Source organism: Phaethon aethereus (genome assembly GCF_964289735.1).
Source record: "Phaethon aethereus genome assembly, chromosome: 7".
NCBI classification, from domain to species: Eukaryota; Metazoa; Chordata; class Aves; order Phaethontiformes; family Phaethontidae; genus Phaethon; species Phaethon aethereus.
Genome location: NC_138583.1, coordinates 34,186,633 through 34,213,320, shown reverse-complemented (window position 1 = coordinate 34,213,320; position 26,688 = coordinate 34,186,633). Strand labels below are relative to the sequence as shown.

The window sequence follows — 26,688 nt, the reverse complement described above, 5'->3', positions numbered from 1 at the left end:
CCTCCTCTGCCACGGAATTGAAGGGGGCTTCTTTCCCTTGCTAAATATAATTAATAATGTTAATTATAGTATCACTATCGATATCGTAATTAATGTAAGTACAATAATATTCGTATTATTCATACAACAGTCGTTCATGCTAATAGAGGAACCGCTACAGAGGTTCCCCCTGCCCACAGCTCCGGCAGGGACCTCTCTCCCCGCTAGAAATAAAAACAGGGGTGGATTAACGAGACGGGGATCCCCGGCCGGAGGGGACCCCGAGGGCACCCCGGCCTCTCCCCGCCCTGTCCTCGGGCAGGACCGCGGGGAGGGGGGGGGCCCTCAGCGGCGCCTGCCCCGGGTGACCGGCCACAGCGCGGCGAAGATAGGGAGGGGAGGCACGGAGCCGGCGGCCGCCCGCCCCGGCGGCGGCGGGGAGGGGGCGAACCCTGCCCTCTGCCCTCTGACCGCCGCGGAGGCCGCCGCCGCCGCTGGCAGCATGGGGAAGGCGGAAGCGGCGGAGCCGGCCCGTCAGGCCGGGCGGCGGGGGGGGAGCGCGGCGAGAGGCTGAGGCACCGGGAGGGCAGCGCCGTGACGGCCGCGGCGGCCTGGCCCGACACTCCTGCCGGGAGCGGGGCGGCGGCGAGTCTCCCCCGCGCTGTCCGCCGCCCGGAGGGCACCGAGCTGTGAGGGGCAGGGGGAGGCCGCCGGCGGCTTGCGGGGCCCGCGCCGGGCCGGGCCGCGCTGAGGGGCCGTCGCGCTCCGGGCCGGGCCGGGCGGCGGAGGGGCCGTGCCCGGGGGATGCCCTGGGGGCGGCGGGGAGCCGGGCCGGCGGCGGCGGGAGGGGAGCGGCGGAGGGCGGCCGGGGACAGGCCGGGGGCAGGAGGGGAGTAGCTTCGGTGCTGCAGGGGGACCCTGCAGCCCCCAGTCATGGAGCCGCGGGTAGGGCTGCGTGGGGAGGGGGGAACTTGAGGACTGGTGAGTGCCACCCGCGGCGAGGAGCGCTGGAGGAAAGGACCACGCCGAGCCCCTGACAGGTGTCTCGCCATAAGTGCCCCTGCGCAGTCACTCGAAGCCTTACAGACTTTCTGTTTGTTATTGCTGCTGCGATCTTCGAAGATGATGTTAGCAGAGCAAGCCCAGAAGTGGTTCCCAACTCACGTGCAAGTTACGGTCCTTCAAGCCAAAGGTCTGAAGCCAAAAGGTAAAAATGGCAGCAACGATGCCTACACCATCATACAGCTGGGCAAGGAGAAGTACTCCACCTCAGTGGCCGAGAAGACCCTGGATCCTGTCTGGAAAGAAGAGGCCTCCTTCGAGCTCCCTGGATTACTCATGCAGGAGAATCCAGAAAAATACATCCTGTACCTGATTGTCATGCACAGGTCGCTGGTGGGACTGGACAAGTTTTTGGGACAGGTGGCGATAAGTCTAAATGATATATTTGAGGACAAGCAAAGAAGGAAAACAGAGTAAGTGATGGTTGGTTTTTTTCATTATAATTTGTATTCCTGGTATACTTGCCCTTGGGAGGGGGGATAGTAGCTTTATTATCAATGTACTTTGAAATGAAGTTAGTGTGTTTCATTCTTCTGTGGTGTGTTCAAGCCTCTAACATACACAGTTATGCCATTGCGGCCTGACCTCTTCCAGAGAGACGTTTACTGTAATCACAGCGGTTGCCCTGCGCAGGGAAGGACTGTCAGTAACATTAACATTTTTTGACAAATTCTTGTGTGCAACCTGAACTCATTATAGTCTGTTTTTCTAAATATTTTTCTTCGTTCTGCTCAGGGCCATAGCCCCATTCAACTCCTACCTCAGTTTGAACTGTGTATGAGACTCGGACTCCTTCGAAGCCTGGTGTCATTCTCTTTAAAAATGTTTTCCTTCTATTGCTGCAACTAAGCGTCTTTGACTACCAAAACATAAATATAAAATATTTAATGAACTGTAACTTAATGAAAGTTTACTACAGCAGCACAGGGCTTTTCTTTATCCTGATTAGTCTTAGGCCGTGATCATGCAGGCTGCTCTGTACAGCAGGCCTCAACAGAGAAGACTGACGAGAAATTTCTGCTGTTGTAGTAGCCTCCATCATTACCTACATAAGCCTTTATCACATAAAATTGCCATTTGCCAGCAAATTCTGGCATTGGAATGCAAGGGGGGAAAAAAAGCATCACAGCAGCTTATTAGGCTGAACTGTAAACGTATCTAACTTTCTGGGTTTTTCAACTAAATTAGTAAAATTGTTTATAATTTCTGGTTAGGAAACGGCTGCACAAAGATGGCTGGTACCAATGTAATTTATACTTGAAAGTGTATGGAAATACTGTAGGTGTAAGCATACTGCAGGCATGCTTGTGACTACATGATTTGTGTTTGTTTTAGCTGTACTTGTCCCACAGAAGTAGTCAGAGAACAACATGGACACCTCCAAGCTAGCTGTTTGTAGGCAGTGATGCATGAGTGCTGACAGATCTTTCTGCAGTGGTTAAAAAGCTCTTGCCCCAGGTGACTTTCCTCCTCTAGTGTCTTTTCAGTAGAGTAGAAGGGCTCCTGTGCCCAAATCTCAGCTGTTAAAATTAGTGTCTGCTATTTGTTCTGTTAGTGATGGTGGGTCAATGGTAAGATGCTGGCCTTTGCATCAAAGTGACCAAGAAGCTGGCATCATTTGTGTGTGCTGACTGTGCTGGGGAGGCATGAACCTCCGGCACAGTTGGAGCGGGCAGTTTGAGGCAGAAATCAGTACAGCAGCACCAGCCAGGTCTAGTTGATCAGACAACTGGAGAAACCATCTCAAAACCTGGTTCTGCTTCTGTGCAGTGGCTGAGGTTGAAGGAGCACCAAAGGCAAATCAAAGCTGTCTTTGCCCTGGTGTTGGTTTGTTGGGTTTTTTTGTAAACTTAAATTTATAACAAAACAGTATGTTCACTGAATATAATAGGAAAGAACATGTCTGTGCAGAATCTCATGTGGGTTCATGGTCTGAAATATTATACTTTTTAATTGCTCGTTTTTAAGGACAAACCAGTTATTTTGATGCAATACATGTTAATGCCTGTAGCCTTAAGGTCTTAATTTCTATTTACACTTGATTCAAGAAGTTTCAGTGCTCTTTAGACATGCATCTTCAATATTCTTTAATCATCAGTTGTAATTATCTTGCAAGACATAGGCAGCTGCTTTCGTTTAAACACCTAGCTGCTCTGCAGAAAAAAGGGTGAATGAATCAAGTGGAAATGCTACTAACTGTAAAAAATTTTGCAAGTCTAGGTAGAAATATGTATTCAGAAACTGGAGGAAAATATGTAAATTTTTGAGGTATTACAGTGAGTAACAAACCCTCTTTTTCCTTTCAGGGCACCATACGCTTTTGCACCAATTTTAGCAAAAGTAGTATTGGAGTCTTAGAAAATTTCTGCCAAAATTTGAAAGTGAGGTAATTAACATAGTCCTTGTGATAGCTATATAAACATTCAGATCTCTTCGGTATATTTATATGAAGTTGTGCTTAGCAGGGCTTCATAAGCGTTCTTTATTTTTTCTTTTCTTTCTCTGAAGTGTGAGAGAGGAACTCACACTATGTAAACGTTCAGTGATGCTTCCCTGGTCCACTGCTGAAATGACCAGGGCTCCCCGAGAAGGCTGCGCTCTGCCTGCGAGCTGTACTGCAGAAGATGGCGACCTATGGGGAAATTTTTACAAACAGCCTAAGTCTTATTTTCAGGAGTAACTTAAGCATTTAAGATTGCAAATCTTATTAAAAGTTGATGGGTGTTAGGCTTCTAGAGCTGAACAGACATACTTGTAAAAGTCTTATATATGTGTAAAAGCACGGATAGGCGGTTTGTGGGATTTTTGGCAGCACATGCTTGCTTAATGTCAAGTTAAAGTCTTATGAGATAGGAGCCACTGAAAGTCCAGTTTTCTTATTGGTGGTTGTAGGTGCTTAGAAACCTCAAAAATGTCCCTTTTGAAAGTCACTTTTGAAAAAATAATTGAGTCCTTAACTTTTCAAAAACATCTACACACTTACCAGGGTTGTCTGCTTGTATTGCCTTCGTGGAATGCGTGTGTGTTGCTGCTGACTCCTTTAAGCATTAGTTGGAGATGTGGATGCAATATTTGTATGTGTATGTGGGAGGAGGGCAAACTTTCAAGAATATATTTGCAAATGTGATCTCAAACAAAACGCTCTTTCTTAGTCTCCTTTTATTAAATCCTTTTTGATACAAAATATTCCTAGTCCTGTGTTGGCAGTAAACTAAGGGTAATATATTTGGACCCGAAGACCTGCTAGCCGTGACTATGGTGTGGGAACTGAGATACCCAGTGCCTTTCAAGACCAAGTCCAATGTCTTTATTACGAAAGCATTCTGATGGTTGAAAGCTATATTCATTGTTTCAGAAACACTAATCTGTTTTATTAAGCAATGTTTTTACTTTCAAATATGTTCAACAGGCTCGTGGTGTTATTAAATCCAGAGTTATTTTCTCATGTTGATGTAACCTTAACATTTCTTTCTTTGTTTGGGGATGAATGAGATCCAGTTATTTGATGAAGTGTCTATTGGTAATATTTCTACTTTTTAATATATTTAATAGCTTCCTCTTTCCAACACAGCTGTACATATGGTGCTGTAAGAGACAGACTCAAGAGTCACCAGGGTATTGCAAAAAAGATATTTAATATTCTGCACAATGCTGAACCCTGTCAGCAATTCCCTAGTGCTTTTTTAGTAAGGAGGTATGAGAAGTGAAGGCTACCAGCTGATTTTGAATTCCTAGGAAGACTGTGGGGTGTGTGACATTCAGCTTTTTGTATATTTTTTTTTAATTTAGTATTTTATAATTTGGAAGAAATAAATTTAAAAATTCCCTGCAGCTTCAGAAATATTATGTTAGAGAAGAATAATCCTTTTTTTCTGTATAGCTTTTTTTGTTACTTGTCACATCTTGAGAAAAACACTCTGCAGTAAAGTTTTCAGGCAGAGGCCTTGTGATAGGATTTGCGCGTCTTGTATTCCAATAAACTTGCTCTGACACAAGATTTAATGCAACAAAGCAGGATATTTACTATAGTTTGATAGTGACAACTTTTTATGCACCATTGCACGATGCCCTTTCTCAAACTGATGATTTTTTGAATTCTTAAAAGTGAAAATTCCTGCAATGGTTAGATCCAGATGTGACTCAGATGGTCCCTTGCTAGGTCTCTTCCAGAGACCTCAGCCAAAGCATCTGCAGGATCCTAGTTCATTTTCTGTCAGCATTGGTGCAAAAATGCCCATCACGCTTTGCTAGCTTTGTAAATCTGTGTCTCTGGCATCTCTGCTGTAGCTGGAAATGGACAGGCTCTTTTTACTACTTATGCTCTTTTCTCCAGAGTTGAAAACTAGGCTCCAGATGCTGCGAGATTTTACTGAGGTTTTTTAACAGTTTAAAAAGCTCGGGAGATACTGCTTGGAAGTATATTTAGCATAAGTTTTCAGATCATCTTTTTATTTTTTGCAGTAAAATCCTGTGGATTTTTTCAATTCATCCTGAGAAATGCATGACAATTTTTTTGGTCTGCTGTTGCAGAAAAAATACACCTCTTGCTCTTGCAGTTTACATGTAAATAATGATAAATGAATGTGGTTTTTTTAAGCATATATATGTTTTTGTAAAAATTTCAATTCAGTTATAATTCATACTTGCCTTAATACTGCTGATAATCTGACAATGGGTAACATCAAAACAAATCTTTTCATTATCACGGAATAAAAAAACCCAACATGTCTTCATTTACTGAAGCCTTTTTCAGTAGCGTTTCTTAATGACTGTGCTTAGTTTTTTTCCTCCTGTGTGCTAAATGAACACAGCAACAGAAGAACAAATTCCGCCCCCCCCCCCGCCCCCAGATTGCAGCAGTGTTGTAAAAAATGCTTATTTGAGCATAATACAGTGAAGGAATCTTGGCCTTATCTAAGATGCATCTCCTGTGTTTACATCGATCGTATAGTCAAAAAGAGCTTCTCAGCAAACAAACAAAAGGAATTAACAATTGACCACGATCAATACCTCTGTGTTGTAAGCACTTACTCCTTAGTGCTGCTGAGCTTCCTGAAAGAGCTGAAAATTGTGTGACTTCCCCCAAATTAATGTGAAGTCCTTCTTGGGAGCCCTCCTCTTGGATAGGGACAGGGTCCCCCTTGGACTGCCTCTGCCCTGGTCTCTCTCTCATCTGTAGCAGCATAAGCAAGAGGCAGGTACATGACTAGGAATCCAACTTGAATTAGGAACAAGCAAACAACCAGTAAATAGATAGTATGCTGTGGCCTCAGTGCTTGTTAATCAATAGTGTCTTTTTAAAAATAATTTTACAAAACATAACACTTTATAAATATTATTTACTAATTTTGAGCCTTAAATTTAGTTTAAACCAGAAATATGCATTTTAGATTATTTTAGGTGATAAACCTAAATAGTAGTGGAAATGGCAGGCTGTAACAGAAATTATCAGAACTTTGTGGTTGAAGTAAGAAAAAAAACTCGTTCCACTCTAGCCAAAAGTGGGAAGAGTAGTAACTGAGAAATTTGTCAAAGGCACAGAAATAACGAGCCGCCTGGAGGATCCGTATGGATTTGTGCTGTTGCTTTTGTGGTACCACTCAGTAAATGTAATAAAAATGAAGGAACGTTAGTAGTGAGGAACAGAAGAGAAAGAAGGATATGAGGGAAAACAAAAAGTTGCGCCCAGTTGTAGCTTTATGCAATTATAGCAATATTTTCAAATTAGCTAGTAATGTTCCCAGCATTTACATTTTGACAACAAATGCAAGCACATCATCTGAATAAGGCGTAATTCTGAGTCAGAGTCTGAGTGCCATCTGGATTGAAATACTTCTCCATTTTCTGTGCATACACATATGCTTATACACACACTCAACTGAAATAACTGGCCTTAATTCTCATATGTTCAGTTATTTTGTTTCTAAAATAAAACTTTTCACACATAGTCTTTAGCCAAAATAATAAGTAAATTAAGAGCACTTTAATTACTTTGATTCCAGTTGATGTTAGCTAACCCCTCAGTAAGGGTGTTGTGATATATGTCGGTTCCCATATGTCTTGTGGTGTTACCATGTCACTCTGTAATATTTATTTTTAAACTCTACTTTGTATATCTCATTTCAGTTGTCTTCCAGAAAGTAATAGTGTTCATCTTTGTGAATGTCATCACTTATTTTAATAAATAATCTGTTTTCTTCTTCATTTCCCCTCATACACGATGTAGTCTGTGCTCAGCCTTAATTTTCCTACTTACTGACTTTTGGGGCAGTCTTTCAGTATGGTATCAGAGTGATTTATCACAAAACATACTTCTGCATTTTTTCAAAGTGCTTTTGCTGCTAATGAAAATGTTGGACAGTTCTGGGCTTTGGGTGTTGTTTTTTATCCGTCAGCTGTGGATGTTTATGTTAGTGAAATTTTGTGAAGCAAGTTTCTTCAGTGTACCTAGCTTGAACATAGTAATCTAAAAAGAAGTACTTCTTTCCTGTGACAGCTGATGAGCATGTTCTATCATTGTGGTTTTGATGGTCTTTTATAGGGGTAATTTTAGAAGTACCTGCTGGTGTAGAAAATTCTCCTCATCACTGTGTAGCAGATTAAAGTTGTTTAGCAGATCAGGATGCTGATTTCACCTGTAACATCAAGGTCAGAAGCCTTGTGGAGGCTGTGATTGTGTGGCTTTTTGCAGAATTCCTTCAGTAATTTGTGAATTGAAATCAAGATTTTGCAAAAATCTTTGGGTGCAAGCTAATGATTTCAGCAAAACAAAATGAGATCAGCTCAATAGATATTAACTGGTAGAGTGAAGGCAGAGTGGCATATTTGAGAAGCAGCAAAATGAGTGGGGAAATTCCTTTAGTAGTTTCCATCTTTGGCACTGGCAAGAAGACAGTCTCAGAAGGTCATCTGTCATGCACAGATTGAATGTGCCAGCTAGAAGACTTCTAATTCCTGTTGAAATTGGTAGACAAGTATCCCAGTAGACTTTGGAGGCTGTTAAAAGTTTTAAGTATATAATTAAAATGTAATTAAAATTACATAGTGTTTTTTCTTACCCATACTGTCAACCTCTCCTGCTCACTGTTACATGGTGAGCAGAATAGGTTGAGTGATGCTTCTTCAAAGAAGAGAGTTGCTAAGGCTTGGGACTGTCAAATTCCACAGCAGATTTGGAGGGTAAGACACCACGACATCAACTTCCTGCTCTTAGGAAAAGAGAAACAAGGTACTGGTTTCAAAATATCTGTTGAATGCAGGATGAAGGGTGCAATGAGAATAGTGTAGATAAGCAAAAGTGAGTTTGAAAACCAACTTCATGGGAAGAAAGTGAAATCAAAAAAAGGGGAGGAAAAGAACTGGTGAAGAAATTGTGTTGAAAATATGTTTGTAGATCACTAGCTATTTACATGGAATATGCAGGCCAGAATTTTGTAACTTGCTTATTAATAGTAACTTATTTTAGTTTTCTCCTTCACTCTTCCTGTCTACCTTTTCTAAGGTAAAGAGTTTCAGTACTGCTAATACTGTGCAAATTACTTTAATAGTATGCAGAAGATGGTTACTACTGTCTTTCATAGAAATAAAGGAGTTTGCCTTTTCCGCACCTAATTGTAGGTACGGCCGAAATTGAGTAATTTTGTCGTGGTTAGGAAATAGCCATCTTTCTTTAGATAGGGGCTTAGATTTTCAGGGCTGACTGGGCAGCAGGATTTTTCAGCCTTGAATGTTGATCTTCTCTTTACGTGTGCAAAAAAATTGTCAGCGTACAGAGTGGCAATTTGTATAATACTTACAAAATGAAAATGCACAGAAACTTGTGCAAGACAGGCGAAGCCCATTAGCACACTCAAAAACAGATGAGAAAAAGGAGCAAGGGTTGTTCTGATAGAAACCATAGGGGAAAAGTCAAAATTAGAGGGTGTATGGAGGACATTGTCCTACAGAACATTTGAAGGTGAGAGCAAGAAGTATGAATGCAGTTCAGAAGGCAATAGGGCTTTCTTTGAAGTTGGGAAAATTTGCCAGACTTTGTACAAGGTCTGTTTAAATAAAGACTGTCTGCAAGACTGGATGTAATATTTGGTTATTAAATAAAAGGGCATCTGCTCTCATAAAAGCCACCCTGTTTTGTTCATGTATGTTATTGGCTATTTTCCTACTTTGTACAGACTTTCTATAGAATAAGCTCATGGCAGCCTGACAAATGGAGCATTTATTGTGGCTAAAAGTACTGTAAACAAAACCAAAATAGCACGTTTTATTGGCTTTTATAATACATTACAATTTTTTAAATTGGCAATGGTATAGTGGAATTTAGTATTTTAGGGCCCAAATGTTGTTACCTGAAAACAGTGGACTTCATTTTTCAGTTCTTTTTTCTATTACATACAGCACTGTTTTTTCTATTTGTTGCTCACGCCCATGTGTTGTAGAAACAGATTCTAATAAGAAACATTTACGGACTCCATTGCTCATTCACATGTAGCTCCACACAAATGCATTGCCTGCATTTGTTCTCATCTGTTTAAAAAAGTAATTATTTGCCTTTGAATTTGAAGAAAGTCATGATTTGAGTCTGCTTCTCATATTGTCTTGTTATGAGCTGAAGCATATGGAACCTTCATTATAACTAAAACAAGATAAACTCTCCAAGGTAACAAAGAAACCTCCTTGAAATGCCTATGAAAATTAAATATCTGTATTTTATACAAAGATTTGATCCAGCAATCATTATTCAAATAGAAATTCCACTGAAGTCCAGAGGAATTTTGCTGGAGTAAAGAGTTTATGATTAAATTCTGTTGGAACCAGTAGTAGTGTTGAACCTGGTCCCAGCAGGTATGAGGTCCAGTCCCTTACGCGGTTGTGTTATCTTCCTAGGGTAAGGAGAGTTTCTTTGTTTTCCCAGCTGAACTGATTTTTAGTGTCAAGTTCTTCAAAGTCTATTTTGAAAACAAACATACAAGCTGCAAAGGCAATGTTTTAGTTGCGTGCTGGAATTCTCTCCTTCAGACCTGGTGAATGTCAAAATAACGCGGAGTTATGCCAGTAGCAGGTGAGTACTGGTAGGGACACAGAGTGGTTGTTGATTCATGATAACAATGTCAATAATTGAGTTAAATTAAGTTTTAAAAGAAAAGGCTTTCTTCCAAACAACAAAAGCTTAAGAATTTATGTCTTGATACTGTTCTAAAACAAGTTAGGAAGTGTCATACATGAGTTTAAAGTTTCACTAATTCCCAAGTAGAAACAGGAAAATTCAGCGATCTTGTCAGAGATACAGTACTAATGTTTGAGACATTAATGAGGAGGGAAAGGAGAAGAGGAATATGTTTTCTTAGAGTTGTAGAGTGAGCCATTAAATTTGAATGACAAAAAGTGAGGTCCTCTCTGCTCATTAAGCCTCTTAAAACACTTAAGACTTATTTATATTTACATTTATGTTTAGTGTCTAAGGAAACATGGCGAGGACTTTCTCAGTTTCAGGGTGGTTTTTGGTTTGCATTTTTTTTCTGCACAAGCAAGATCTGTGTGAGCAAGGGCTTGCTCATTATTGCTCTGCATTGTTTTGGGGTTTTTTAGAGAATATATGAACATAGTTTCACTTAAAGAAGAATTTTAAAGAAAGTAGGCTATCTTGTCTTCCAGTTTTTGCAATAGTACATATCACAAAAAAGATACACTCTTGGTTCTGCTGTGTGTATTTTCTGTAATGACTCAAAGTATTTTGAGTAACTGGAATCAGTTACGAAGTGAAACGTTATTAACTAAAAGGAAAAATGATCTATCTTCTTCAGACACGACATGTTTCACGTTTTCCATTTCATTTTAAATACAACAGAAGAAAAACTTTCTTCCTAAAATTTTAGTTGTCTTCCTACTGGTTTGAACTTCTGCATCTACTGGTCTGGATTCATATTGTCCAGTGCTGGGACAGAGGAGTTTTGATATTTCTTAATTAATTTGGTTTAGCATGGGATATAAAATCTTTTGGACATCACAAAGCAACAGAAAAGTCATAATACTCTTTCTCCTTTCATTATTTCTTTGGTGCGTCACTTTTAGAAGTATTTTGTCAACTCAAAAAATAGTATCTCTGCCTGAAAATTTATTTCAACTGTCACCTTTAAAAATATTTATGAAATCTGGAAGGAAATTGAGGGTTATTTTTCTCCTTTCCTGACCTTGCTTTCTATATTTGGCGGTATTGAATAATGTACGTATAACTGCATAATCAATTTTGCATCTGTGCTGATAGGCAATTTCATTTCTTACTTTCCAGTTCAAAAGCTACTTCTTCGTGGTACTGCACTGTTTTGTTAGCATATGTGCATGCATTTCTCCCGACAGAGCACTTCTTTGGAGCTGGCGGATCTGAAATATGCCCTTGTGCCCTTTTTTAAATAGGAAAAGGCTATTGATGATTGGTGTGGAGAAGGGATTGTCTGTCAGTCTTTCATTTAGGTGAAGGAAGATTGAGCCATAATTCTGCAGATGCTTCCATGGGACAATGGAGCACAACAGGGAATGAAAGGGACACTTGGATAATGATAAAGCCGTTGCTGGATCTGGCAAAGAAGCACACTTGGTGTTTTGAAACAGATGATCATACCTTTGATCTCTTTTCAAAGACTGGGGGTTTATGTCATTCTTCCAAAGCCTGTGGAAATATTTCTGAAGTTAATCCTACTGGGGACCTGCAAAAGAAGGGATGGGTGTTAGATATACCTGCGCGCTCACTGTTCTGCCACCGGTGCTTGCGGAGTTACAGTGGACGTTAGTAGGGATTGCAGCTGCAGAATAGAATGATAGGTGACTATTCGGAGTTCTCAGATATTTCTTTGCTAGTGCTACTGCAGTTGACAAAATCTTAACCAGTGGTTAGAAGGAAGGGACAGAGGGAAAAAGGGTTGCTAGTGTATAAGCCTGAGCAAAATCAAAGGAAAAAAGGTTGCTAGATGAAATATTTGCCACGTAGTATACGTTCAGGTAATACACATCACTGCTAAATAAGGGCCACTTGAAAAATATCGCAAGTTCTTTTAAATAGAAAAATAAAATGTATTTTTATTTATAACTAATATTAGATACAAATTCTGCTTTGTAAGCTGATGTGAGCCCATTAGCTTTGATGAAGTTTAGTAAGCTTCCACAGAGTTGACTTTAGTTCTCGAAACAGGTGAACAGTGCAAAGAGCTTCGCGCTTGCTTAGTTATTAAGTTTTCTCTTCAAAAACATATATAGACAAAAAACTTTTTCAGTACAAGAGTGTGTTAATTTTTGGTGTGGAATTTGGTTTCCATATTTTAAATTATACTAGTCAGATACATTAACAAACTAACCTGAGTTTAGTGACTAGCCTCCAGAAAACACAACTTAACTTGTTCTTTTTCTCCTTTAAGGTGGTTTCACCTAGAGTCCAGACAAGGGAAGAGAACTAAAGACAGAGGAGAAATAAAAGTCAATATTCAGTTTATGAGGAATAACATGACAGCAAGTATGTTTGATTTGTCGATGAAGGACAAAACCAAATCCCCGTTTGCTAAACTAAAAGACAAAATGAAGGGTCGAAAAAATGATGGGACGTTTTCGGATACATCCTCTGCAATCATCCCAAGTACTCACATACCTGATGCAAACATAGAAGTGTGTAGTGGTGAAGTACAAATGAAATCAAAACCAAAAAAACCTTTCCTTTTGGGACCTCAGCGGCTATCCTCAGCTCATTCAATGTCAGATTTAACAGGATCGCATGTCTCTTCAGAAAAAATTAAGTCCAGCACAGCTGGCTACTCTCATCTTTTCAGGCGTCAGCTAGAATCTTTTGGTTCGGTTGATGAAGGTGGTAAGTAAATCTCATACTACTTAATCTTGACCATTATAATCACAGTTCACTGCTATTAGAACATTCAAAAGTCTGTTTCTTTAGTTTATGAAGCAATTACAAAGCCAAAAAGTTAAGAATTATTGCTGGCCTATTTTTTTTTTCCATGTCCATTAGTTGGTGATAACTCATAAATGCTGTTTCAGAGCATAAAGAATAACTTATATTAATCATAATTTATGATAATTTATAATTTTTTTTTCTTATGTCCTCATTTGAGAGTATGTTGTAGTAAAGCATTGCATTCTAGGGGGAACTCTAGGCGAAATAACATCTTGTAAAAAATAAAAGCCTGTTTAAAAAGTTGAAAACTCTTGCCAAAGTTTTAAACCTGATTTATATGAAGAACTGAAAATACTTTGCATTGTTCGAAGTTATTATGCAGCAATAGTGTCGCTTTCTGGAATGGCACACTAGTCACAGCTGCCTTCTCTGTAGAACTTAATTTTCGCAAAGGAAACAAAAGTTTGCTGTAGTGTCTATAAGCACTTCTAAACCACAAAGTGAGGGCCACAGCTGTTCTTTTTTTTTTTAAATTGCTTAGTTACTCAGCAGCGTTTTGAACTGAGACTCAATTGCAAAGCTTCTAGACCTCAGCTAAAATGGGTTCTCTGCATGTCATAAACTATGATATAGTGTCTCATTGATAATATACTAATGACAGATTGTTTGCAGGGAGTCTAAAATCTCCACATAGAAGGACATTAAGTGTTGATACTTCTAAAATGAACCAGCTTGACAGCACCGTTGATGAATCTGCACTTGAAGCACAAAATGACCCATTTACCAACGTGAGTGCTTCGTTACCCCAAAAATTTGCTACACTGCCAAGACAGAAGAATCCGTTTGAAGAAGGCTCAGCAACATGGGATCAAAACATAAGTCTGTTTTCCAAACCTGTTGAAATCAGAAAAGAAATTAAAAAAGAGAAAAAAGAGAAAGTTAGTCTTTTTGAAAGAGTGACTGGAAAAAAAGATAGCAAGAGGTCAGATAAACTTAGCAATGGGGGATCAGACAGTTCTACTGACTTGAAATCACCTAGTACATTTGGTGAAACTCAGCAAGAGAGTTTTGATTATGATTCGACTAATCCGTTTATGACAAACTTCAAGCCTACAAGCATGTTGCCATCTTCAAGGTAGGCTTTTGCTGTATTTCGATCTGATATCTTGAACTTGTTATATAAATGAAAATGTGAAGTGTTGAGTAACACAGTCTTTGTGCTTTATATACGTTTATATCATTACTTATCCCTTTCTAAGTAAAAGTTATGAACTTTTTATATAGTTTGATCTTTTCTTCATTTTGAAGTTACATTTGTAACTATTAATATGTACTGTGAATGTTCTTGGGTACTTGTGTTTGTGGAAGACTTGTTCATGCTTCAGAATGAGTTCTTCCTGAAAGTCTTCTGCTTTCACTGAACTTTCATTGCTAATTATTACACTGCCCTAAGTCAAGGTTTGAGAGGGGAAGGTTTCAAGTCTAAGGGAAAGATGAAATGGAATAAATAAAAGGGCGAAGAAAATATGAGTAATGAAAACAAATCCTGTGGATGTCACCATTTGGGAAAAAAAAATTATTTAGATTCTATACGTTAAAGCGCAAGAATTGAAGACCATTCTGTTTCTAAATGGGAGCACCCACATGGGCACTTACTACACTTGCATTCATTTGGCTCACTATAGCTTTGCTGAGTTCCTATTTATTTAAGTCATTGCACAAGGCAGCAATTTATGTGCTAAGCAAAGTGAATTAAGTTCCAGGGGCTGATAAGAAACTTTGATTTAAATAATCCTTTTTAATCTTTGTTTGTCTATCAACAGTTTACTTATTTTCCTTAAAAAAAGTGTATCCCGCAGTTTATTTCCTTTCTGGCTTTTGTTTGCTAGTGAGGAAAATATACTCTCTTTATATTTTTTTTTTTTATATTTTTATATGTGTATACACACACACGCACACACACACATACACTGTTCTCAATAGAGAAATATTTAAGCAGTTAACTATTTAACTTTTATTCATCTGCATTCTCATTTTTTTCTGTATATTAATGCCAGAAATTAACAGTTTGGTTTTTTTTTTTCAAGGTAATGATTCATTTCTATTTAATGACTTGGTAGAAATTTAGTTTGAAATTAAAATGCTCCAAACTGGAAGTTTTAGGTTCTAAAATAAATCACTGTTCTAAATGGAAAACATGGTTCTGACAAATTTGCCTTTTCCCTATTATTTCCTTAATTAATGACACAGTAATATTTCCTTTAAAAAAAAAAAAAAAGTAATTTGTTTCTTGTTATCTTGTTCTTTAAGAGTTTAGAACAGATTGATCTTACTGTATCCCAACTCAGTTTTATTCATAGGTTAGAATGCATGCACTCCTGATTTAAACTCATAATCATTTTCTCAACAAAACTAGCCATGGATGTGAATTAGATAAATGAACTGAAATGAAACTGCTGTTGAAAATATGCAGTTGCTAGTAGCTCATACAGACTTCAGTGCATTATCTTCTTAGCGTCTTCTACAAGTCAAGAGTTCCTAGTATCTTAAATAACATGTTTACAGACAGAGTCTTAGAATATTAATTATTTAATAAAGGATTTCTCTAGATTAGAGTAAGGTTAGGATGTAGCCTGGTTTGTCAGAAGTTAAACTTCCCTCCAAATAAGATCCTTTAAAGAGAAGTCATTTAAATAACAATTAAAATTACATAGCATTTAGGTTTTTTTTGAATTAAAAACTGTATTCAGGCAGATGCTAGATATAAGTAGTGAAATCTTTTGAAGTTCTTGAATGCAGCAGATCTTGATAATATAAATCTTTAATGGTAATCATGATGGAGGTCTTTTGCTTTATTTTGTAATTAAAAAGCTCATCACAGTGCCCATTCAGAAGGACTCTAGTCATTCGTTCCCCCTCTTTTTATGAGCCCCTTTTACTAGTTCTTGACTTTTATGTAAACATAAACTGTTGATAAAACAAATAGATTTTCTGTTATTTTCAAAAAGCCGAAAATAGTAAACATTTTGACCTTTTCTATAAGACAGCTATTGCAGAATAATATCTAGCATGCAGTAAATTAAGTTAGAAGCTCTCAATTTTTATATGCTCCGATATTATGTTCTGTGAGAATCTTTTAGAATAAGTTCACTCTCTTTCAAATGTGTCTTGTACCATTATTATCTTTTGAAGTACGAGCTAATACAAAATGTGCATATTTAATAAGTTTACAGTTTAAGTTTACCTTTTATCTGTGGAGGATTTGTTGAATAGAAGCCGTTTTTAATTTTTCGAACCAGTAATCCTGTGAAGAAAGAATAGTATCAGTCTGTGGGCTCAAAATAAATGAGGTTGAGTAACAAATTAAGTATGCAGAAAGCATACGCAGGGAATTTAGACTCCGAGTTGCTTTTTATTTACTCAGCATGCTATTAAGCTCTTTTGGATGGTGTCCTGGTTTCAGCCAGGATAGATGGATACCATGTCTGCAAGTAAACCAGGCAGTACCTTTTTAGTGAGGTGTCCAAATCAGTGTTCGGGTGTGGATGAGGAGTTCGCTTTGCAGGTGGATCTCCCAGTTATCCCCACTTAGCTGAGCCTTTGTTTGAGTGATGGAGCGGTCCTGGGGCATATGAACCGGCTCCCTGTCAGATAAAACTCAACTGGGAGATGTGTTCCAGGAGCACGCTGTAGCCGCAAAAGGGTGTTCAGTCCATGGGACCAGGCTGGAGACAGGGCAAAGTGAAGAAAAAAACTCCACAGCAAGCAACCCTCTTCCCTCATCCTCAAAAACAATGACCAAACCCAACTCCTCTGTGTGCAGAGTGTGAAGGTCAGGCTCTTAGCACCAGTGAACCCATGTCTGTGAAGTTAGTGGGAGTCTTTTCGGCGACTTTGAGCTTTGGGTCAGGCTCAAGTCCATCCTAATTAGTTGTGGTTGATAGTGTTGGCTGAGCAGTAAAGACGTGCGGGACGGCAGCTCATGCCGTCACTACCCCATGGAGAGGTGCAGAACTGAGTGGCTGAATTGCCCTTCACCCAACCAGTCACTAAGTGCTGACTGGCTGTATGCATGCTCTGTCACTGATTACTTTTATTTGCTAATTAAAAGAATGAAGATAAATACATCTTGCATGTGTTTCTCAGCTGCTGATACAGAAAGTGTAGAAGTGGTTCAGCAACACTTACAGGATTGTTTTTTTTCTAAAAGCAAGAAGTATCCCAGCATTGTTTGAAACTTATTATCTGGTTTTATTACTATTATTTATTATTGTTACTTCAAGAAGGTTTAAGAAGTATTTTGGAAAAGCAAAACAAAAGCTGCCTGGTTTGTGTGTAATACTAGTTGTCAGGAAATCGCAAAATATGGACCCCTAATTTCTATTAATCTCTGCTCTGGCAACAGCTTGTTCTGTGGCTTTGGCTAAATCACTTAATCTCCCCACTCCTGATCTATAAAGTGGGGATGATATTTTGTTACCTTTTACAAATGTTGAGTGGATAAATTAGTATTTTTAAAGCGTTTTATAGATACGATATTACAGTATTACATAAGTGTTAAGATTGCGGGTTTTTTATTGTCTGGTGTAGATGTAATATAGATATTTATGAGCTGATTTCTTGACAATTTTAAAACGCTGCAGTCTCATAGTGAAGCAAGAAATGTTGGTTTTGCAAATACTACAAAATCTGTTAGTTCCAGAGGATTTGTATTATATAGCCAATGAAAAATATTTAAGCACACAGTTTGTCTAGTATTTTTAGCCATCATTTACCAATAATAGTTTTGTCTTCGTACTTAATCCACTGCTTTGAAACTTTTACCTAATATTGTCATAAATTGCATTCATTCTTACAATTACTGCTATTGTCCTGGCTCTCAAGAGGTTAATTTGCAGTCAGGAGCCACGTGGATTTTGTATTGAACACAGTTAAAGAAATTGAGGATACTCCTGGAAAACAAAGATTGTTTTGTGCCATGACCAAACCTGGTGCATCATTTCTCTGAAATTGTTTTTGTTTAGGAGTATACACTGCAGTAGGCTAATAAACTGATGTGAAAATTTCTCAATTTACACCACTTGACAAGTGCTAAAAGAAAAGCATCTTTAATTTTAATGTGTTATTAGGACCTTTTTAGAGAGATTGTACAAGTTATTAACAAGGTCCTCTGAGACAGGAGACGGGTAATTAACAAGACCTACAGAAAGAGATTTTAGGTAATTAACAGGACACGGGGAAACATAGTCCAGTATTTAAAGCTGGCAGGTTCTTACTAGCCTCATCAAATTCCAGATCTGGGGAACTGAATCGATAGGCGTTTGGGAGCTTTCTAAGAAACATTATATAGAAAATACATACATATCCACAAACAATATAAGTGTGTGTCTGTATATACATATATGTACACATATAGAGAGATACATTAAAAAAAACTTTTAAAGTAGCACTTCCATGACCTAAGTATTGTTAAACTTGGAGAAAGTAAGATAAAGCTTGTGCCTACATACTGGTTACACTTCATCTCAAGTTCTTGCAATAAATATGTTACTCTCTAAGCACTATGGGAGATGCAATAGTGGAGGAGAAAGAAACATACCTTACTAGGATTCCCTGTAACAATTATGAATTATGCTTATATTTATAACATTAGCTATTGGTCAATTGGAGCATAAAATACAAAACTAATACTCAGATTTTTTTCTGTGTTCTTTTACTGCTTTAGCCTTTTTTAAAAATTACTACTAAAAAAAAACCCCTGACCCTTAAACTCATCTGTCTTGCAACTTTCTGCTTGGTCTGTCATTTCTGGATTCAGTGTCTCTCCCCTGTACTGCCATCACACATAGCCGTTTGAGCTGCCTGCCTCTCCAGTGATGCCTGTTCCAAACAAATCAGTATCTGCAGTTTCATTTTTCCCAATGGATGCATTGTTTGAAATAAGCAATTTCAAACATTGGCTATGTCCATTACTAGAATTGGAAAAAAAAAAAGTGGGGTGCCATGAAAACACGAGGCTCTTGATAACCGCGATGTGTTCAGATCATATTAGATTGTTAAGTCTAAAGAGCAGCTGATGTCTGTTACATTTCAGCAAATACTGAAATTTCATATGTGTGATGGTCAGTGCGTTGGAGAAGCTTTAACAAAATCATGAATTTCTAAGTTACTGCTTGTCAGTTGAGCTATGTTAGTAGAACTGGTGCCTGGCTCTAGTCAACTGCAGTTGTAAAGTACAACCTGTTAGCTTAAACCACAATGAAGGTAAGTTATTGGTGCAATAACTTCAACATCATCAAACATAAATGAATGCATTTAACAGTCAATCTCACCTGTTACATGTGATGTGCCAGTGGCATAGCTACTGGCCCCAGCTCCATTGGACTGAACCCCAGAAGCTGACTGATCAGAGCAAAGTCTCGTAATGGCTGTGTATTTCTTTACCAAGCAGGTCATCCTCTTCCAGCGTACAACTCGCTATTTTTACTTTGTGTACACCTTGTTCAGAAATGTTGATCTCTTAACAAGTTTGTTACTGTGCTTGCTAAAGTAGTAAATTCTGTTCCGACATTTTAACATGTATTTCTCTATTAGTCAAAAAATTACATCAGGTGAACCATGCTATTTTCAGAATTTTGTTTCCTGTGTCAGTGTTAGCATACCTTATTTTAAGAACAGTGTACTTCTGCATTTCTTTTCTTGAAATGAAAGGATTTTTTTCAGTTCTCTACTGAAATTTGACTAGGCTTATCTCTAGTCAACTGTGATTATCTATAGCATAGGTAGAATATTGATAGACTACAACAGTGCATTAATTATACTGTAGACTGTTAATTCAGTGTGGTAAAGCTGACGGTAGAACATTATTTCAACAAAGCGAATAAATTACAGGTATTTGAGAGGTAATGGGAAACAACAGAGCAAGCAGAAGTCATGCAAGGATTCTTAGTCTCCTGGACTGTCCTGCTAAGACTGTTATAGTCTGATGTAGAAAGGTTACTGCATGTGAGGAGAGACCAATGAAATCTTGCCCAAAGCTACTGCAAAGCAATGGTCACAGTACTTGGTGTATTACTGGGGTGGTTTGGAGCCATCAATTCCTAGAGAGCTATTATAGAAATACTTATTGTTAATCTTGATTTTTGCAGACTCTTCATCAGCAATCACTCACTCCTAATTAGTTGTCTGGTTTAGGAACACTGTTCGGAAAGTTCATCCTGCTGGCTGCATGACAAGATTTTTTTCAAGCTTTCATTGTCTGTTGGTCCACATTAGGGCATGTGAAAACTTTTTTGAGTGGATGCGTGAGACGCGTTATCTGTCCCAAGGGGGAATGCACTGCCTGTTCTATTTCTTTTTAAAACAATTAAATAGTTCTATCCATATACATGTATAATATATATATATGTATTACTAAATGCGGACGCTATGTAAAATTGATGAACTTTTTTTTACTCTGTTTTGTTATAAGAACTAAGAATTAGTGCTATTTCTTAAGCATTCACAAATGGTTACGGAAGTTTCAATGCCAAATTTTACTTTACGGTTGTTGGGTTTTTTGGTTGACTTATAGATCTCTAATAGTAGCGTCTTTTAGGGAAGGTGCTGGCACAACTTTTAGTATAAAAGAACTTTAGTGGTCTCTTGAGGATAAAACGTCATTAGTTTTTTAGCCATAGCACAACTGCCTAGTAAAAGGAGAAATATTTAACTGCCTAAAATATTAACTTTTTATGTAAAACTGTTGTTGTTTGTTTCCAGAAACTTAAATTAACATTCAGTTGAGTGCACTGTGTAAGATCACTTTGGAGTTTAGAATGTCTCATAAGTCCTGAATAAGAAGTGAATTTGCACAGGTCATGTGTCCAGCAGTGGGCAAGTACAAGTGCCATTGTTTTAAGATACTTATATTTTTGGAAGGAGAAGGCTAGCATTCTTACAGAGCTCGTGAATGCAGCCCTGTATGCCTTCAGTTCCCTTGATCTGTCTCCAGCAGTATTAGACACCTCAGAATCAGCCACCAGACTATTGTGGATCCAGAGTCATGTCTGTTTTCGAAATGAAGGAGTTTAACAAAATTTTGCCTTCATGTACAAATTCTTTGAATTGTTTTAACTGCAAACTTCTATATAGTTGTATTGTCATGTTTCTACTGCACTAAATTTGAAATACACGTGAGCCACAAGAGAAAAGGCTGCTTCCTGGAAGGGCATATTGTTGAGGACCATTATCAAGCACTGTATTCTGAGACTGTAACTCCTTTATCTCATGGAACCTTCTGCCATCTTTAAAGGGCTCCGTAGAGTGCAGCATTATACTCATGAACAGACCATTTCCAAAGGAGTCTATATAAAGAATATGTAGCTTGAGAACAAATGAATTGCAAGAAAAGTGTATCTTATGATCAAAGTTCAGGGGTTTTGGTCCAGTTTCTTAACTCTTGGCAAGAGACTTTATAGTAACATTAAAAAAGTGGAGTAATAGCAACAAAACCTGATACTCTTTTTGTGTCCTCCTGGGGTTACACAAACTCCAGAAAGCTTGGCTTGACAGCAGGACAATTTATATGGTGAAGTGTCTTAAGTGATGTTCCCCAGAATCTGATTGGGAAATAAATGGTAATATGCTTACTCCATACTTGCTTAGCTGCCAGACGTGACAGTCATTCCTTCTCAGAGTGTAAAGTGATGTCTGCATTGCCAGGCACAGCAGGCTAAATAATATTCTATGGAAAGCAAAGTTTCTGAATTTCATTAACTGTATCTGATTTTCTTAATTTCTTTTGTTTTTCTAGTACATTGGTAATAACTTAAACTGCATCCTAATATTTCAAGGTTTTGATGCATGTTGTGAGAATCCAGAGAAAAATGTGTAAGCAATGCAATAAGAATCAGTCCAAAGACTGAGAAACGGGAATAGGAGTAACTTTTCAACTCTAACGGAAAATGAACATGGTGGGGCTTTGCTAATAACTTGTACATAGATGTTCCGTATTAAAGGAAAAAAACTGAAAGCTCACACTGAGCATATAGGTATTATGGTTATTTTACAAGATGTCAAGGTAACCAAGAAGATTTCCATACTTTGAATAGTAAAGAGTCGTGTAAATACTGTAGCTTTAATTTCTAACAGTATTCAGTACAATGATCATATAACTAATATGACTAGCTAAAGATAAGTAAAAAGCTTTTGCTCCTTAAGAAAATATGCTTTCCATACAGCATAATTTAGGAGTCTGATTCCCATTCATTATGTTGTCAGAGTAAATGGTTCAGGCACTAAAATGTTTAAATCGGTTATAGGAAAGATTTTTTTAAACATTGTTTTAATCTCTAGGCCTTTAGAAGCTAAATATTTAAGCAGCTACTAGACTCAATGTTTGAATTTTTAACTACCATTAAACTTCAAAAGACAAAATTACAGGCTCCAGTCATATAAACTTGAGCCTGTGACATATCCTAAACTCAACTCCACTGTGTTGGTTTCTATACAAACTGCAAATAATCAGCACACAATGTAAGCAGTTAACTACCTCATAAAAAGTAGGTGTTATGAAAAAAAATAAGTTTCATGTACTTCTAGTGAAATGTATTTAAATAGGGAAAATAAAAGAAAGTATAAAATAATACGCTTGTTATGATTATGAAATATCAAAAAAACTCTACAGAATCAGCCTTACAGTATGTCTATCTCCATTATTAGTTTATTCTATTTTATTTCTCATCACTTTCCTTTCCCCCCCAGCAACACAGAAGTAGGGGAGAGTTCTCATCTCTGATGAGCTAGAATTTAAATCCAAGCTAATAAAATCCCAGAAATTCAACAAGCTTTACTATTCACTAAAAATGACCATGTAAAGAAAAAGTTGCAATAAAATAATGAATATGGTTTAATCTGGTACAAATATCTGAGGTAAAGTAACTGTGAAGGAAACTAATTGAATTCCCAGATGAGTGAAATGGGGAACACGGCTAATTTCTGTGCTAGACTGGTGAAGTCTATTCTACCTATGGTGGGGTAGGGGCAGTGTAGAAGTTGGGTGGCTTGCTTGGTCAGAGTCATCTGCATGAACCTACTGCAGCTGATTTTGAATGTGTGCTGCTGTGATTTACCTCCCTTTTCCTAGTTCCTAACTTCCTTAAAGGTGAAAGTTTATTAGCTGTAAGAGACAAACCATGGAGCTTCTGTCATTATGGGATGTGGGACATCACCTTGAGGCATGTGAGACTCCACAGTGGTGGAGGGGGGGGCTTCTTGCCCTGTCTGGGTAAGTGGAAGAGGTAGAAGATGGCCTGATTCCTTGAGACAATGAAGGACACAGGAGGAAGAAGGTAGATGACCTCTTTGCAGTGACCAGAGAGAGGAGTAGTCAAGCCAGTTTGTGTAGGTTGGAAGGTATGTCCAGTAAGGAGGCATTAGACTCAGATATAATACCTGGGAGTTGCACACAGTGTTATGACTATGAGCCAGAGAAACCCAGTTTGACTTAGTTCTCAGGGTGAGTTGGCAGAAAGTCCATTTGTTAGAAAAGAATCATCTTTTATTTGTAAACTGAGCAAATTTAGTTAGGGCATAATTGAGAAACAATAATTACGGAATCCCAACAATGCACTTTTTTTACAATCACTGTTCACAGAAAACTGCACTCAGAAAAAAGCTGAAAGAAATTTTTTCCCAAGCTGTGAACGTAGGTTTTTTCACGCTTTCATAGCAAAAGCTCCCTGCCAATTTATCAAACCTTGGGGAAAAAACAGAGAGGGGACTATAACAGAGAGGGGACTAAAACTAGCACTATCACTATGAACTATGAATGTAACACAGAAAAAAAAATGACATCATTTTTTATAATTGCTTAGATCAGTGCTTTCAGGATGCTCGTAGGAAGTCAAGAAAATGGCTGCTTGAAGGAGGCTTAGGGTCGTTGTACACTGTGTGGGCTGTAGTCCTAGAGGCGTCTTTTCTGTAAGCTATTATGAGTAATCAAGTGAGATGGTAACTTTAGGGGTGTATTATTGTGATGAACTTTAAATTCAAAAATAAACCCTCTAACGAATTTCACTGCACCATACACGCAACTCTCCCAACTGTATGCATTCATAATTTCACAGTATTTTCTTTTGAGGTGTTCCATGGTCCTCAGACAGTGAGTTACGTGCATGGCGGTGAGAGCCTGCGTCTGCTCATACTCACCTCGGGCTGGAAGCGCTGGCAGGAAACCCCGCGGGGCTCAGCAAGGCTGTGGAGCTCCCACCTTACTTAGCAGAGAGTCTGATTTAAAAAATGTTATATGCAATCTCAGCACCTGTTTCTTCCTTGAGAAGCAGTATATTTTCCACGTATCTCTTTAAAATTTGAGTAAGAGTATTCATGGGGTTTGGGTTTTTATTGCAGAATATTCTGTTCAATAGTTTTTCATTTTTTGCAAGTATATTCAAATTGCTTCACGTGAAATACGCAGATGTGCTCTTTTGTAATTGCAGTTATAATGTCAGCAACGTTACGGAAATGATTGCAGATTTTTTAGCTAAAAAAAAACCAAACCAAAAAAATAGTACATATTGCCAGTGATTTATATTTCTAATTTTCAAACGTAACTTTTCATAGTCAGAACTGCTGCTTTTCTTTTAAGCTGCTGCTATGAAAAAGAGTCCCAGAACTTATTTCACAGAAACTATAAAGTCATTCAAGGCAATGAAAGATCGTGCTTTTTTAACCTTTCAGAAAGTCACTCAGTTGAGCAGTCAGGCTGTATTATTCTATATCTTGTCTAACATGAGGAAACAGTCCCAAAAGAAAGATATCCCAAATTAACGCCACACTTCGTTAAATAGAGACATTCTTGGTTTTCACCAAGCTAATTTGATCCAGTTCAGTTAACTCATTTTTTTTGTACTCGGATCACAAAAGGCAGCCATGAATGAAGCAAGTTCATCATGTGTTTGACACATCAGTGTGAAACTAAAAGGCAGGCTGTGAGGGAGGGTTCCTGCCTTTAGCTTTTTAGACAATGCCCGATGAAAGAGGCCCCTCATTCAAAACTGGTCTCCAGCAAACTAGGCAGACTGCTGGGGATCACTGTTACAAACAGGTATAATGGGAATTAGCCAGCACATTCGTCAGACACCTCTTGGTTTCTAGTTGTGACTGTTCATGTAATCCAATCTTATCCTTAGTCCAGCAGATGGTTCACGGGACTTCTGTATGAGCAAAAGACTGCCTATGTTGGAAATGAAAACTAATGTACAGAATAAAAAATTTTAATGCGAAAAAAATATTGTAATGTAAACAAAAATGTTTTTTACAGAAAAAAAAAATCAGGTTTTACGTTTTATTTAATTTATGTTTGTAAGTTATGTCCCTTCCACTTTTACACCATGAAATATATGGCTTATACTTTCAGATAGCAGTGATGAACAGTCACAAAATAGATGTTTCTCACTTTAAGCTACCTTTAAAATAAAGTGTAAACGTATGTTTTTAATCAGTCAACAAACATCACCCTTGATAGCCAGTCCATGCAGTCTGTCTAAATAGTAGATTCTGTGATGTGAAAGAATGGTGTCTGCTATGATATTACCAAGTAAATAGTATGTGTGAGCTGTATCCAAATTCTGAACACATTTTCAGAGAGTTCATTTTCTCTCCAAACTTGCTGTAGCAAGTACGTAAGAACATAGCAGCACTGATTTCTGAAGATATTTGCTAAAAACTACATCAACCTGAGAGACCAGTGGACTGTTTCTTAGGCCTGACACTTAGACAACGGCTTTTGTCAGTATGAACTGCACTTGTGCAGGTAAGTGTAGAGATAAGAGAAGAGCTAGGGGAGCCCAACCCATAATATCCTTTCTTGCGTTTCTTAATTACTTATTCAAATTTTATGACAAAAAGAATATAAAAAATACAAAAAAAGATCAACAAAGAATATATGAAAATTTCCATTATCTTTTAATATTTTGCTACTTTTCCTAAGTTCAACAAAATCAAGAAAATAAATCATATTAAATATTTTATAGCTATATACCTAATTCAGTAGTATCTTCTAGTAGATGTTTTGGTCAGATATGTATGCACTGCTAATATTTGGGGTTTTGATTTTTTTTCCACAGTTTTACTATGAATCCTTCTGGCATTGAGGACCTCAGGAAAACAACGGTGAGTTGTGAAGTGTTATGGAAATCCATTAGTAAATGCCAGCTAATTGGTGCTTGACACAATATAAGCTATTATTCTTGTTTAACCTCTTACAAGGAAATGTTGGGGTTTTTTTGTTTGTCTTTTGACATATCCAGAAAACGTAATTAGAAAACTACAGGCTTAATATAAATTTGGAAGTGAGAGAGAGTTTTACACTCAATATGCAGTGTACTTCTGGTATGATGATGTGGAGAAGAAGGGAAAAATTAGATCTCTGCACGGAAAGTAAAAAGAAAACTGTTGCTTTGGGGTATTTCAGATGACTCAAGAGAGGTAACAGTCAGGTGAGGACTTCTGCATTAAGCAGTGATGCATTAAATGACCTCACAGGAGTTTCCTATCGCTATAGTCGGAGACTTGAGGACAGTCTTTAGATGTCAGATCAAAATGGAAGTAATTAACTGATATGATAGGATTAATAACACACATAATAAATGAACAGCCTCTTGGAAAACACTAAAAATAGAAATAGTAGATGTTGTTATTCAGAATCCTTTTTTGACTCTAAAAGTACCTAGAAAAAATTGTATACTAAGAAAAGACAAAAAAAATCCAGATTT

At 38.0% G+C, this 26,688-nt stretch overlaps 1 protein-coding gene across 1 annotated transcript in view; it reads left to right on the top strand.

The window, feature by feature from the left end:
* Positions 1–1,101: 1,101 nt before the first annotated feature.
* Positions 1,102–26,688, top strand: part of RAB11FIP2 (RAB11 family interacting protein 2) — a gene marked incomplete at its 5' end in the record, with an annotated part of 29,419 nt that continues 3,832 nt past the window's right edge. Inside the window, 4 exons of the mRNA XM_082002067.1 lie at positions 1,102–1,454; positions 12,447–12,889; positions 13,604–14,066; positions 26,041–26,086. Coding sequence (XP_081858193.1) covers positions 1,102–1,454; positions 12,447–12,889; positions 13,604–14,066; positions 26,041–26,086 — 1,305 coding nt within the window. The remainder of the gene's footprint in view (positions 1,455–12,446; positions 12,890–13,603; positions 14,067–26,040; positions 26,087–26,688) is intronic.